At 36.8% G+C, this 13,322-nt stretch overlaps 1 protein-coding gene across 1 annotated transcript in view; it reads left to right on the top strand.

Moving 5' to 3' along the window:
- GOLPH3 (golgi phosphoprotein 3 (coat-protein)) overlaps window positions 1-12,771 on the top strand; it is a 16,007-nt gene extending 3,236 nt beyond the window's left edge. Inside the window, exons 2-5 of the mRNA XM_010296264.1 lie at window positions 651-752; window positions 1,967-2,098; window positions 8,121-8,235; window positions 11,423-12,771. Coding sequence (XP_010294566.1) covers window positions 651-752; window positions 1,967-2,098; window positions 8,121-8,235; window positions 11,423-11,847 — 774 coding nt within the window. The 3' untranslated portion in view covers window positions 11,848-12,771. The remainder of the gene's footprint in view (window positions 1-650; window positions 753-1,966; window positions 2,099-8,120; window positions 8,236-11,422) is intronic.
- The last annotated feature ends 551 nt before the right edge of the window (window positions 12,772-13,322 follow it).

Below are 13,322 nucleotides of genomic sequence, written 5' to 3' on the forward strand. Positions count from 1 at the left end.
TGGACTAGAAACTTCCTGTGGTTTCTTCCAACCTGAGTTATCTTATGATCCTGTATTTCTACGCCACCCACAGCTTATGGCCATATATGTTGAATAACTGCTGGAGCAGAGGAGTTAACAGCTGCTTATGGCTGCAAGGAGTGGTGTATTAATGTCAGCTCATTGAAGAATACTCACTTTAAAACTAATTTCATTTTTCATTACTAAACAAAGGGAAGAAGAATTTAGCACTTTAAGCATTTGCATAATATAACCATTTTTGTGAATAGGAAGAAGTGCATATTTATTGTGCCACGGCTGTAAGTTTGTGCAATAGATTTTTAGCTTGTGTATGCGTTGTCTGATTTAAAGAGTTATGATGTAAAGAGGCTATTTGATTGGGAATAGTAGAATGTAGGAATTATCTCTCTTCTCCCCTGCAGTCAAGCAAATACTGCACCTTATCTGGCATGTTTTTAGCAAATAAATGTCCGGTGCCAACCAAAATCTTAATTCACAGAATGGCTGGCTTATGAGAGTAGCTGATAACTCACAATTGTATCAGCTCTGAGTAGGAGGCTGATTAGGTAACTTCTTAAATGCCTTTCCAACCTTATATTTATGACCTTTTAGATAAGTATCTGTGACGTATTTCAGTAATTACTTTATAGAAATTCAGGGCTTTTGTAGACTTTTTTGGAAGTACTGGTCATCTTCATAATACAGCTCTTGAAAATAACGAAGTGCTGAATGGAAACAATTACGATGTTCCTGTAAGTCTGTGTTTAATGGCATGCATTAGTTAGGGACTGGTTTGTAAGTTTAGTGGACTTCAGATGTATGCATCTTGTATCTCTCCACATCGGCAGCTTTTATTTGCAAATAGAATAAAATTGAATTGCTCTTGATTTAAGCTATTGTTATTGATTAAGACGAATTTTATAAAATGGAGTGCTCTTTTTTTAATGTCTCTCGTTTCCAGCACTTTTCTATAAAGCATCCCAAAGTGGTTATTTTCAGAGATGCACTAAAGGAGTTGTGGAAGGTCTTTCTAGATCATACCAAGTGTTTTTGCAGTCATTTCTTAAGACAAAGCATTTCTCAAAATTATTTTGGTTTGGATACTTAAAAATATGCAAGAACTGTGTTGGTTTGTCTGTAGGTAAAATAGAACCTTTTTTAGAAGATATTTTTGGGTCATAATTGTTGAGCAGTGGAGTACAAAAGTCAATATGTGTATTTCTAGATATTGAGTAAATGTATTGGGTCAAATACTCTGTTCTGACATTTAAGCAGACAGCTATCAATGCAGAAATCGAGATGAAAAAGTGTGGTAGATGTGATGTAGTTCATAGACCAAATGTGGTTTGCAGTTTTTCAGTCCTTATAAGAATATGCATCAAGCTTTAAAAATACATGTTTTGAAAGGACTTAAATGACAGAATGATACCTGTTCCAAATATTTGCTTGAAAACTTTTGTCCTTTGCTTTATTATGTTCAAGCTGAAAAAAAAAATCTGTTCTGTGATTTGTGCTGATTGCCATATTTGTGTTTCCAGTATACTCCATATTTTACTTAATATTGATTTTCAGGTGGTTATTACTTCATCAGTGTCACATGTTTATGGATGTAAAATCATGTTAATACTTGTCAGGAAACTCAGATAAGCCTGTATGATGTTGGTAATGTCAAATATTTCATCTCTTAAAGATTTAGTGAGTTTATTTTGACTACATATAAACTAAACTTCAGCTCTCACAGTTCTTGATCTTGCTGTTTCGTTTTGTATCGCCTTCTTGAGGTTTCTCTGTACAAGAGTAGAGACTTAAGTGTGAAAACTAATAGGGGATGAGTCTTTCATATTTTCAGTACAAGAATGGTAGTTGACTAGTGAAGGCAGGAGAACTGTGTAGAGAGTACAGTAAGACTCTTCTATTTGCTGTCAGGTAGAGATGGAGATGTCTTACTGTCTTTCATTCTTCACAGGGTTACACATCGTTCTGGAATGATTGCATCTCCTCAGGTTTGCGTGGCTGTATGTTAATCGAATTGGCATTGCGAGGGCGTCTTCAGCTAGAGGCTTGTGGGATGAGGCGCAAAAGTCTGTTAGCAAGAAAGGTAAGTGGAGGAAAATGGTCACATTTACTTTTGTGTAATGCTCCACGTAATACAGTAGCTATAAATTACAACTGGTCGTAAGAAAGACTCTTTTTAAATTTTTTTCTTTACATGGGCATAGGGATTCTGAGTAGTGACCTAAGTTAGATGCACAAAGTTAAAAGTGTTTAAATGACAAGCTGATAAATCTTCCGTACTAGTTCTTTGCTCCTGTTTTTTCACTTGTGTTCCTGCTGCTGTTGGGAACCTTGCACAAATAGTTGGCCATGGCAGCAGTTATTCTGAGAGCCAGTAGCAGCAGTTGTAATCTGCTGAAGGAACTGGGTTTTGCAATGTTGTTGAGACGTGGGCTGAGGCTTGAAAGGAATGGTTAACTGAGAGCCTGCCAGATGTATCCTGCAAGCCACAAGTTTAATTCTGGAGTACGCAGCATTGCAGTTTGTGTTTGCAGTGCATGGAAGGGAAATGATCCTTATAGCGTGGGCCACTGAGAACACAAAACTCTACCTAGTTTTAGCCTGTGACTGGTGTGTTAAATTTGTTGTACTCACTGACCATAAAGACGGGCAAATTTTTAAGGTCCTTTATTGACTTAGACTGAAAATTTGAGGCCTTTGTTACTTTTGCTGCTGGAGTTTTTCCTTAGTACAAAATGTGCAAAGGCACACTGTTGGAAGAATTTTTACTTCATCAGCATTAGAGGATACTTGTAAAATCAGCTTCTTGAAAACATGGTCCAATGTTGTCTATCCACCACAAATGAATTCTCTTTTATGGCACATTTCCCTGTCAATATTATCTTTTGCTAAATTTTTTGAAGGAAGAATTCCCCAACCTTCTTACAGCTTTTTCCTCTTCTGAAGAATCGAACCTATGTTCAGGCAAACAGTTTCTGTTTTTTAGCTTCATTTAAGCATATTCAGCATTGATTGGTTTGCAGCATTTTTTTTTTCTCCAAAGTTTTTGGCTCCTTAGGCATTCAGGAATGTTCTTTAGCAGTTATTTTAATTCTGTGCAAACCTTTCAGTTCCATCTACCTGAAATTTTAACTATGGGGAGTGGTCTTTTCCTTTTTTTTTTAAAGGAAAAATAACTTGTGCATATCTTCAGTAAAGAATACAAGCAAAATTAATATTATCTTTTGCGGTGGTTTGTTTTGTGGCTTGGGGGTTTTTTTGGTTGGTTGGTTAGGGGGGATGTTTTTGTTAAATTTTATCATATGGGTTTGGGGGTGGGCAGGTGTGATTTGTTTCTTCCTCCTCTCCCACCCACCCTTTGTTTAAGGAGATCTAAAAGCCTACCCAGTATTAACAGTTTTGTTCTTTCTGCAGTTGTAAGGCAATAGAGAGATTTCTTTTTGGAGGCAGAAGGGTTCTATGAAAAATGCTTTAACTTAAAATTCACATAAAGATTGGTTTCTACTTAAGTGATTTCTTGCAAATGGAATCCCTAACTGTTGATGTGTGTGAGGTTTTTTTCTCTCCCCCTGTGCCACTTCTCTCAATTTAAAAATCTTTCTCATGAATGATTTGTGTTGGTTTGTACCTTATTTGAAGTTTTGCATTAATGCCGAATTTCAGTCTTGTTTCTGTGTTGGCTAGATTTAAGTGTCTCAACTCTACCAAGGGTCTTCCTTGTCCCCCTTTTGTGAGCTTTGCTCCCCTTGCCCTCAGCTTTCACTGTGAATCAAAGACTGTGTTTACTGGTGGGATGAGCTGTCTAGTTGCATCCAAGGCTGTGATTCAGTGGCAATACTATTTTCTGTAGCTTCTGCCTCTCAAGCTAGTTCTTCCTCCTTGCCCTAGGTCCATCATTGGGTTTTGTGAGAAGGTAAAACCTCCCTAAAGCTTTGATTTGTGAATCAGATCATGTATCTTCAAGCCATGGTTTAAAGACAGGAGTTAAGGCTTCAGTCACTTCAGCCTGTCTTGCCCCTGAAAATGGTAGTCCTGTCTTTGAGAAGAGGTTTACTGGAGTCTCTCCTGGGTTGTTAACTAGTGTCTGTGCAGCCTTGTCAAGTAACTGAAACTGAAAACTGTCTGAAAACTAATTTACGACTTTGATCAGTTTAATTTTTACTTGAATCTTTACTAGTTCTACTTTCTAGATCTTGTCATCAGGTGGTGCACAAGTGAGACTGCTGGCACAAGCAATAACGTGAGAATAAGAAGGTGGCAGAACTAGTTCTTTGGGCAGTGGTATGGATTTATAACCAGCTAACTGTGGCCTTGGTCATACAGCTGACTTAAAAGATTGCTCACTACAATGATCTTTAAGACTTAAATCAGGTGGATCTTTGATGATAATTTTTTGCAGTTTCTAAGACAGAACTTGGAATGGGTCAAAATGCTTTATGCTTGAATGCCACAGACAAGTAAGACTGAGAAACTGGCAGGCAGGACTTGGACATTAGTGAAACTTTGAAAGTCGATATGACGTATTTTATGTTGCAACATCCTTGTGGATTTGGCTTAAGAGTATGTAATCGTTGCATCATTGTGGAGTTCTATCTGCTGGAATCCAATTTTAGAAACAATTTAATGTTGAGGTTTATATATAAATAATTTCTAAGACTAGTGGCTATTGAATATAGAAAATGGTACTCTATGCTGCTTTACAGCCTCAGAAAGCAAATCAAATCATTAGAGTTCTTAAAAACAAAAGAAGTTCCAACAAATCATTGGTGGATTAGCTTCAGTACTTTATAGCTGGTAATTCTGAGTGATTCATGCACAAGTGAATTTTTGTATTAAAAGTAAATAATGACGTTTACTTAAAAATCAATGCAAGAAGTGCTTAATCTTTAGCATTGCGTAATTGCAAAGCTGCATTCTGGAAAATGCAAATTAAATATTCTGTATAATTGGAACTTCCTCAGAAGTTGGATACAAGGCCAATCTAGTACCTGATAAATCAATGAAAAATTGGAATAAAGAAAGATTTTATGCAATAAGGCTAAGGACCATCATCTCTGAAGAACCAGGATCTTAGCTTCCTTCGCTACCTTAGCTCCTCTATTAAAGAGAGGAAAAAAATTCCCACTTGTGGATGCTTAATCTTCTGTGATAATTCAGTTCACAAGATCCCCAATCCGCTCAACTTCTCACTTGTCTTTTGCTGTTACGACTCTGAAGAGAGTTAGCCAAGAAGCCTTCATGAATAAATCCTTCAAGAAAGAGCAGATTTGTGAAGATAGAGGGGTGGCTGGGTTTCTGGTGTTGCCTGTTTCCATATGCTGGGAAGGGGAGGGGAAGAGAAATATCATGGAAGCGTGAAACAAAATACTTTTGAGGGCAGGATAATCAGAAGAATCTGTGTAGTCAATATTCAGTGTAGCAGAGAAGTGAGAAGAAACAGTGCTGTATGCCTGGCTGCAGAGAATGGCAAACCTGGAAACAGAATTGCTATCCATTGTGGCTTCACAAGAGAAGAGATTATGGAGTCCTGACTGAGTTAAATGGAGAAGTCTATGCTCCTTTCAGCTCTTTTCTCTTAATACCTGTTATGTTTAGGCTCGTACTGTCATGGTGCATCATATTCAGGCTAACTTCTTAAACTTCTTTGCAGTGGTAGAAGAAAGTAGCTTAACCATTAGTAAGCAAGGAAAGCTGTTTTCTAAACTTAAAAAAAACCTACCTTATGTATATCCTAGACTTAAAAGCATTTTTTTTCATCTCTTCAGTGAGGTTTATTTGGTTCTGGGTTTTTTTGTAATAAGGCAGGTCAAAAAGATGACTTCACATCTTACCTGTTAAAATGAGATGGTGAGTAGCAGGCTACCAGCTGCAGCAGGCTGGAGTGAACCAGTGAAGCTAATCATATGGAACACTTCAAAGAAACTAAAATACTGCTGGAATGTCAGTTTTAAAAAGAAGTAAAGATAAATAAGTTGGGTGTTTTTAGGCTAATTATTAAAGGAATTTCTGAAAGGTGGCCATTAATAGCTGCAACCTAGCAGCTTAAAAGCCCAGCTTGAAGTATGCTGCTGTATAATTAAAGAACAGAAACTTCCAAAAATTAAGAATGTTGATACAAAACTGGAAGATATGCAATATAATTATGTGTGGTTAATAAAGGTTTTGAGTGATGCTGTGGTACAAGTTTGTAAATCAGAAAGAAATATGCATTGTTCTGTGTTTAGTTTCAAATAGCAATTGTCTGGATTAAAATGTAGTTTTAATGTCCAAGTTTAATGGTTGGCGTGATCTCCAGCTCCCAAAAATGGAAACCTGGATAGTATCTCAAGAGACCATTTAATCTTGATGCAGTAACAAATAATGAGGTTTCTCTGGTCCCTCCCTGGCAGATGTTTAGTCTTAAAATTCTCCACTGAATGCAATTGAGCAGCTCCCTGGGTGTTTAATTTGTCAGTTGAAGTTTTTGACAATAAATTCTGCATCTTCTATATTTCCAGAATAAACTGGTGTATTTTTATTTTTCCCAAAGTAGGCACCCTAAACTACTGTTTCATAACGCTCTTTGTGAAATATCTTACGTGCTTTCTTTTCAGATCTAAACAAAGTTTGTTCTTTTTAGCCTTGCATTGCGGACTGGTACATTCTTGCTAATTTTATTAAAAATCTTGATTTCTATGCTTTATATATACCATCTAAATAGAAAACAGTATTCCAGCTATGACCTGTTAGGTATTCACAAAGATCTCTCCAGTAATTTACCTTTTCTTTTCATCTCATTGACTTTGTACACACCTCTAGTTTGGGATCATCTTGCCAGTATTGAAGTTGTCTTACCATTGCAGCTCATTTCAGTGTCGTCTACAGGCCCTGTGAAAGTGTATGGTATTCCTCTATTGTTATAAGGTTTATTAGAACTATGGAACAGACCTAAACTTGAGGTGTATTTCAATAGGACACTTAAAGCTTTTCCAGGACACTTTCTGACTGTTGTGAAGCTTTATGAGAAATAAAAGCTTTGACTTGCTGCTTTTCTTGTATATGTGTTAATTGTGTTGGTGTTACTTTTTCTGTCAATTGCCTCTTACCTTTTTACCTGATGTGTTTGAAGTGCTGACTTGTAAAGCTATTAAAATTGACAGTTTTAATTGTTATTTTCATAAACCTAGCTGTGAAACTGTAGTTATTCCTTTCCTAAAGGAAGATAGATTTTTATTGCTATTTTGTTTTTATTCAAGCATATTGACTTGGGTTGGTTTAATCTGTATGTTTTTGTTTGATGCTCTTGTTTTTCTAACCAGAAAAAATAAGAATTTGTTCATGGTTTATATAACTGCTGGTACTAGTAAATTCTTAAATTTTGTAATGTTACTATGAATGATTTTGTTCTTGTTCTGCTGCCCTCTCTTGAGGGAAGAACTCATAATGTTAGAAGTTACTCAATAACAAACTTTAATGATACTGCATTTATTATTACATATTAAGGGATTTGTTATTACACATATATTGCCTAAGATGTGTGTTAACTGTTAGTGAATGGAACATAGATGGTCAACATGTTCTTCAAAGCTGTAAAACTTGTCTTGAACCTATTTTTATCCTTCAATATATGGAAGAAGAAAACCAGTTTTCCTGCTCTTTCAGTTTGTAATTGATTTCCTACTTTCACGTGGTCTAATTGTTTAACTGCAGTATTTTGAATAAATTGCCTTGAAGCAGTAAAATTGGCTTCCATCAGAGTAATTTAACTCTGGAATATACTTTGTTTCGGGGAGGAAGCAAAGGACCTGGCCGGGTTAGTGGACTGACCTCCTTAAAAAATGAGGTATTAAGCATGTTACTAATACTATCATTTTAGTCAATTAAGATTAATTTAAGTTATAGATAAACTAAGACTTAACACAGCTTTGTAATTAAAATCCTGGATAGATTTTTTTTTGTTTAACAACGAGGTATTTTTTTAAACTTGCATATTCTTAGAGATGGTTCCTTATTTTTGTAGAATTTCCTTGGTTTAGGTAACAGGTAGGTTTTTCCAGTTTTTATTGGTGGATGTTTATGGTACATGAATTCAACCAAAATACTGACTGCGTTTTATTCTGTCCTAGGTGATTTGCAAGTCAGATGCTCCTACAGGAGATGTTCTGCTTGATGAAGCTCTGAAACACATAAGAGAAACCCAACCTCCTGAAACAGTACAAAATTGGATTGAGCTGCTTAGTGGTAAGCCTTGGACATAATGTATTTGCTTTTTTCCCCCCAATAAAGCTAATTATCTGGCATCACTAGAGATTATATTGTAAGTTTTTTGGGGAGAAAGTATGCAAAAAAGTTAATTAGTCGGTCCTCTGGGGTAGTCTCTTGTTGATTGTAGCCTTTAATCAAATGTAAGTAACTTGCTTTTGACTTAACTTTGTACAGAAGGGGTATAGTTGGAAGTGTCAGAGGACATCTCAACTCTGGCAGAAGCTCTTTCTGCTGACTCTAAAGTAAATCAGGACTGCACTCTGGAGATATAACTGCCTTTCTCTGTAATGGGAAATGAGGGTTGGTGGAAGTCTGGAGTGTAGGTGTATGGATTCAGTATTCATTTGATAAAAAGAGTTCAGGAGCTCACTGCTCAAGATGTAAAAATTGACGATAATTTGGCCATTAATCATAAAGAAACAATAAACAGTCAGAAGTTCTATTTTTCCATTAACTGGGGAAATGTAATAAATATTTTCAAATGTTAGATACTTCTTGTTCAAAGCAAAGTCTTCAAGATGAGTATTTTGCAGACAGCTCTTCCTGTGAAGCTAGTAAGTTATTGCCAAAAAAAAAAAAGAAATGACAATTAGATTTCATCTTTACAATTGCAGTTAATGTTTTTCATATACCTTGCCAAGAGTTTTATCCTCAGGATGCATAAATCAAGCTGAAATTAACAATGACCATCGTTTAACATGTAGTGTTTTTATTGTTTTCGTATTTTTTTTTCCCTGTAGCCAGAATTTATCACCAGGGTTTGTTTTTACAAAACACATAAAATGCAGCTTCTCTGGAGTAGATCAGAGCTGTACTTCAATTGCGCAAACAGTGCAGGAAAAATCCTCGCCATTTTGTCAACAACATGACTCTGGGAGATAAGAGGCAATGAGACTTGAAGCTCTCTGAATCTATTTGTTACTTGTAACAACCATGAGTAGGAGTTTCAATAATGAGCAAAATCTCACTAGCTTTCTCTGCTGCCTTGTTTTCATTATGTTCTTCCCATTTGTCCTGTACCACCTGCAATAGCCTTCCTTGCACATCAGTTCATATTCCTGTCCTTGCCATCCCTCCCCTCTTGCTCCTAAACTGTTGGGCAGAGGTGGGAGAGAGGAGAACAAACCAGCCCTGGTCAATAGGGGACGTGGCTGCTGTACAGCCTTGCAGTTCAGTTCTTGCTCAGCTCTCCTTCACTTTTACAGCCTGCAAAAATAATTCATTTTTCTTGTCCTAAATATATAATTCGTGCTGTCATTTCACCTTCTCTTCCAGTGCAGAGCACATCAAGTTTGTACTGATTCAGAAAAGGTCAACTAATGAATGAACAATGTTATAGGTTTTCTTTGAGCTAAGATAAGGTTTTCCTGACCCTGTGGAGCTTTGGCTCTGGGAAGATAGTTATCAGTGCTGTGGCTAAGACTTGGATCGATCATTTTTTACTTGCACATATTAATGACTAGTTCTTGGACAGCATTTCCCTTGGCTTAGAGGAATGCCCTTCGAAGAAAAATATTTTGTGGGGTTTTTTTGTTATGGGTGGTTTTTTTAATAAATTCTTTTAGAATTTTGCTTTTGAGCCTGATCCTGGAAAATAGCTACTCTATCCATAATATCAGCAATGTGAAGAATGGTGCTTGATGTTACAGTACATATGAGTTCTAAGCCATCATGGAAACATCTATATTGACGTGTAAGGTGATGTTTGCCAGGCTGATGTTGTTTATAAGATAGCCTCTAAGGGAAGCAAGTGTAGGGAGTACAGAAAGTGTCAGGTCCTCCTGTAGATGTAAGCAAGTGTCTGTGTAATTGAGGAGACTGGTCACAAGGTGTCACCACACTACTGATTTTTGTTACAGTATAGCCACATCCACCTAATAAATGCAGAGAAATCTAGGAAATAGCCTTTTCCCTGTGAAATGCTGTAAGGAGACTATTCTTTTGTGTGTGATAGCTTCATTCATGGTCAAGCTGGGGAATTGCATTCAGCAATGTGTGGGACCTGTAGGGATTTGTGTAGTTCAGGCCTGGGTGGGTTTTCAGCCTTTCACTATGCAGCTGGTGTCACCCCATGTTTCAGTTGTTGTTTACTTAATTTGGCTACTAGTTGGATACAGTTTATGTATCTCCATCACAGTGGGAGAAACCTTAAAGTCATTTGTAGTTTGTGTTATTATTGCTATTGTATGTTAACCAGTGAATTTTTAAAAAGCTTTCTGTTATAGAAACAAATTGATACAGTAGTTCTGTGTCACTTACAGGAAACCCCTATCTATGTAAGAAATACTTAATGCTGTTTCTTCTCTCGCCTCCTCAAACACATAGACTCTTTTATATTGGGAGGGGATTTTAATACTTATGATAAATACTTAGGTAGTTTTAGCTTATTAAATAAACTCTTTGGTAAAGGTGCATTTCTCAGTGCTTAACAATTTTAGCTTTATCAGTAGCTGTTGATGCTGATGCTGATTTTTGTGCTTTTTGAATTCCGTCCTCTATGCACACAGAGTCACAGACACAAGGGCACACTTCTGCCTCAAAAAACGTTGGAAGTAATTTTTATAGAAACATTAAAGCCCAGTGTGTGCTCTTGTGTACACACACACATGCAGACAGTGCATGATCATTGCTTCACCTGGTGGGGTTAGGAAGGGAGAGAAGAATGAAAACGTGAAGAAATAGAGAAATGCACAGGGTGCATGTGCGTTAGCTTATCTCTGTGGCAGAAGGAAAGGCAATGATGCTTCTTCTAGTCTCTGAAATGGTAAAAGGCTGTAAACAGGCAAATGGACAAGATTGGAGGAGCTGCCTATTTTTATTATTAAAAATAGTAATATTCACTCTTTCTTGATGATTTTTTTTTTCTTCAGTACAAGACTACTTATTTACTGTGTCTTTAATCAAGACATGGCTTAGCTAGCATTTCTTCCAAACTTCAAATGTACACAGAAGCTCCTCCAAGGAGGCTTTCGTGGTCTCTGTCTGTATGCCTATATCTGGGTAGGTCAGAGATCACGGGAATGCTGATGTTAGCACAACAGCTTAGTGTAGTAGTCAACTATACGAATTTGACAGCTCATTCTGCACCACAGAGTGGGGAAATTGCTGTAATAGTACAGCCTAAACTTTGCCTGACTGTTGGGTTTTTTCCTTGCTTTTTTAGGTGAAACATGGAACCCATTGAAGTTGCACTACCAGCTACGAAACGTTCGTGAACGGTTAGCTAAAAATCTAGTGGAAAAAGGTGTACTGACAACAGAGAAACAGAACTTCCTTCTTTTTGACATGACTACTCACCCTCTCACCAACAACAATATCAAACAGCGTCTCATCAAGAAGGTTCAAGAAGCAGTTCTTGACAAATGGGTGAATGACCCTCATCGCATGGACAAGCGCTTGCTGGCACTTGTTTATTTAGCTCATGCTTCAGATGTTCTGGAGAACGCTTTTGCCCCCCTTCTGGATGAGCAGTATGATTTAGCCACAAAGAGAGTGCGGCAGCTTCTGGATTTAGACCCTGAGGTTGAATGTATGAAAGCCAACACAAATGAGGTTCTGTGGGCTGTTGTAGCAGCTTTCACAAAATAACTGCATTCAGACTGAAGTGTTCTCTCTTCTTTCATGTAAACCAGTTGTTTCTCTTCTATTGACTATTCATGTTTTCTGTAATTTGTACCTTCTCACATGATGAATCAGCTCTAGTTTAATGGGAACTATAAGTGGTGTATTCCCTCCTTCTCTGTGTAGCTGTATACAGGATTCTGCTGGTACAAGAGACCTTCCTGTTTAAAAACAACAGAAAAAGGTTTTCCTGCCATATTGGCATTCCATTTCGTATTCAGTTTGAGTTACCTGAAATACTATGTTTAATCTGTTTTTCATCTTATTGTTATTGAAGTGATTTAACATGGAAAGCACCTCAAGGAGGAAATGTGCATGCAGTTGGATCACTAGTCTCAGCTGACACAGATGTGTGCATGCATCAATACTTCTGCAGAACGATTAAAAAGGGCCTTTTTAAATCACCAAAGCTCCATGTTGATGTGTCTATCAGGACATTTTATATGCAGATGTTGTTTCAATTATATCTAACAAAATTACTTTAAAAGCAGAAATGCCATTAAGCAGCTTTGTCAATAGTTCCTGTAAAATGCCCCACAAATTTTACTTTTCATGCAAGTCTCTTGTGTACTTATATTTTCATTAGGATGATAGCTGAGTCATAAGGCTAGTATAGAAAGGTCCAATTGTTTCATAAACAGTTTGGGGATGGGATACATTCCATTATATTGTATATATAGTTCAAATTGTATATTAACAACTGCCCCATCTTAGTATTTTGCAAGATCTACTTAGTTGTACACCTGGTGCCCCTTATTTGCTGTCATCCGTTGCCATTTGCTGGAAAGAAAGGCCCCCTGTAAAGAGCATGTATGTGAAAGCTGTTTGTTTCCAGTGTCTACGGAGTTTGCCATCCAGGTATTCTCAGTCTATGCATTGCCTTTGGTAATTAGTGTATGTAAAGAGACCACTTTCTATCATTGTACTTTTCTGGGTTTTTTTCCCCCTCCTGTATGGAAGAGACTTGTGACCAGTACAGTTCTTGAGTGCAGTTTTCAATTTCATACACAAATTAATGTTTGTCTCTTAAACCTCATAATCTATTTTACACTTTTTAAAGTCAGCCTTAGCAGGTGTTGCATGTAAATGATTAGCAAGTAATGACTGCAGTTCAGATGATAAAGATTTCTGTAATGGGACCTTCTGCTATATTTTGATTTTTTTTATATACAATTATGCTGATTAGCAGACTATTGTAAAAAAATATATAAAACTTTGGCTTTTTAAAATTTATGGCCTCTTTGCCATTGCTTGTTATCTCCCATTGGTTTCACAGTGTAAATATTATGCATTGAAAAAATTAAGCATTGACTTACTATTTTTTCCTCATAACAACGCGGATTTATAGTGGGGCTTACAGGTGTTTAGAAACTTTTTTGGTTAATATTCAGAGCAAGAATACTAGATGGTGTATAACTGTAGAGTTGAAATTTAAGGGATCC

Source organism: Phaethon lepturus, unplaced genomic scaffold, assembly GCF_000687285.1.
Source record: "Phaethon lepturus isolate BGI_N335 unplaced genomic scaffold, ASM68728v1 scaffold13291, whole genome shotgun sequence".
In the NCBI taxonomy this organism is placed as follows: domain Eukaryota; kingdom Metazoa; phylum Chordata; class Aves; order Phaethontiformes; family Phaethontidae; genus Phaethon; species Phaethon lepturus.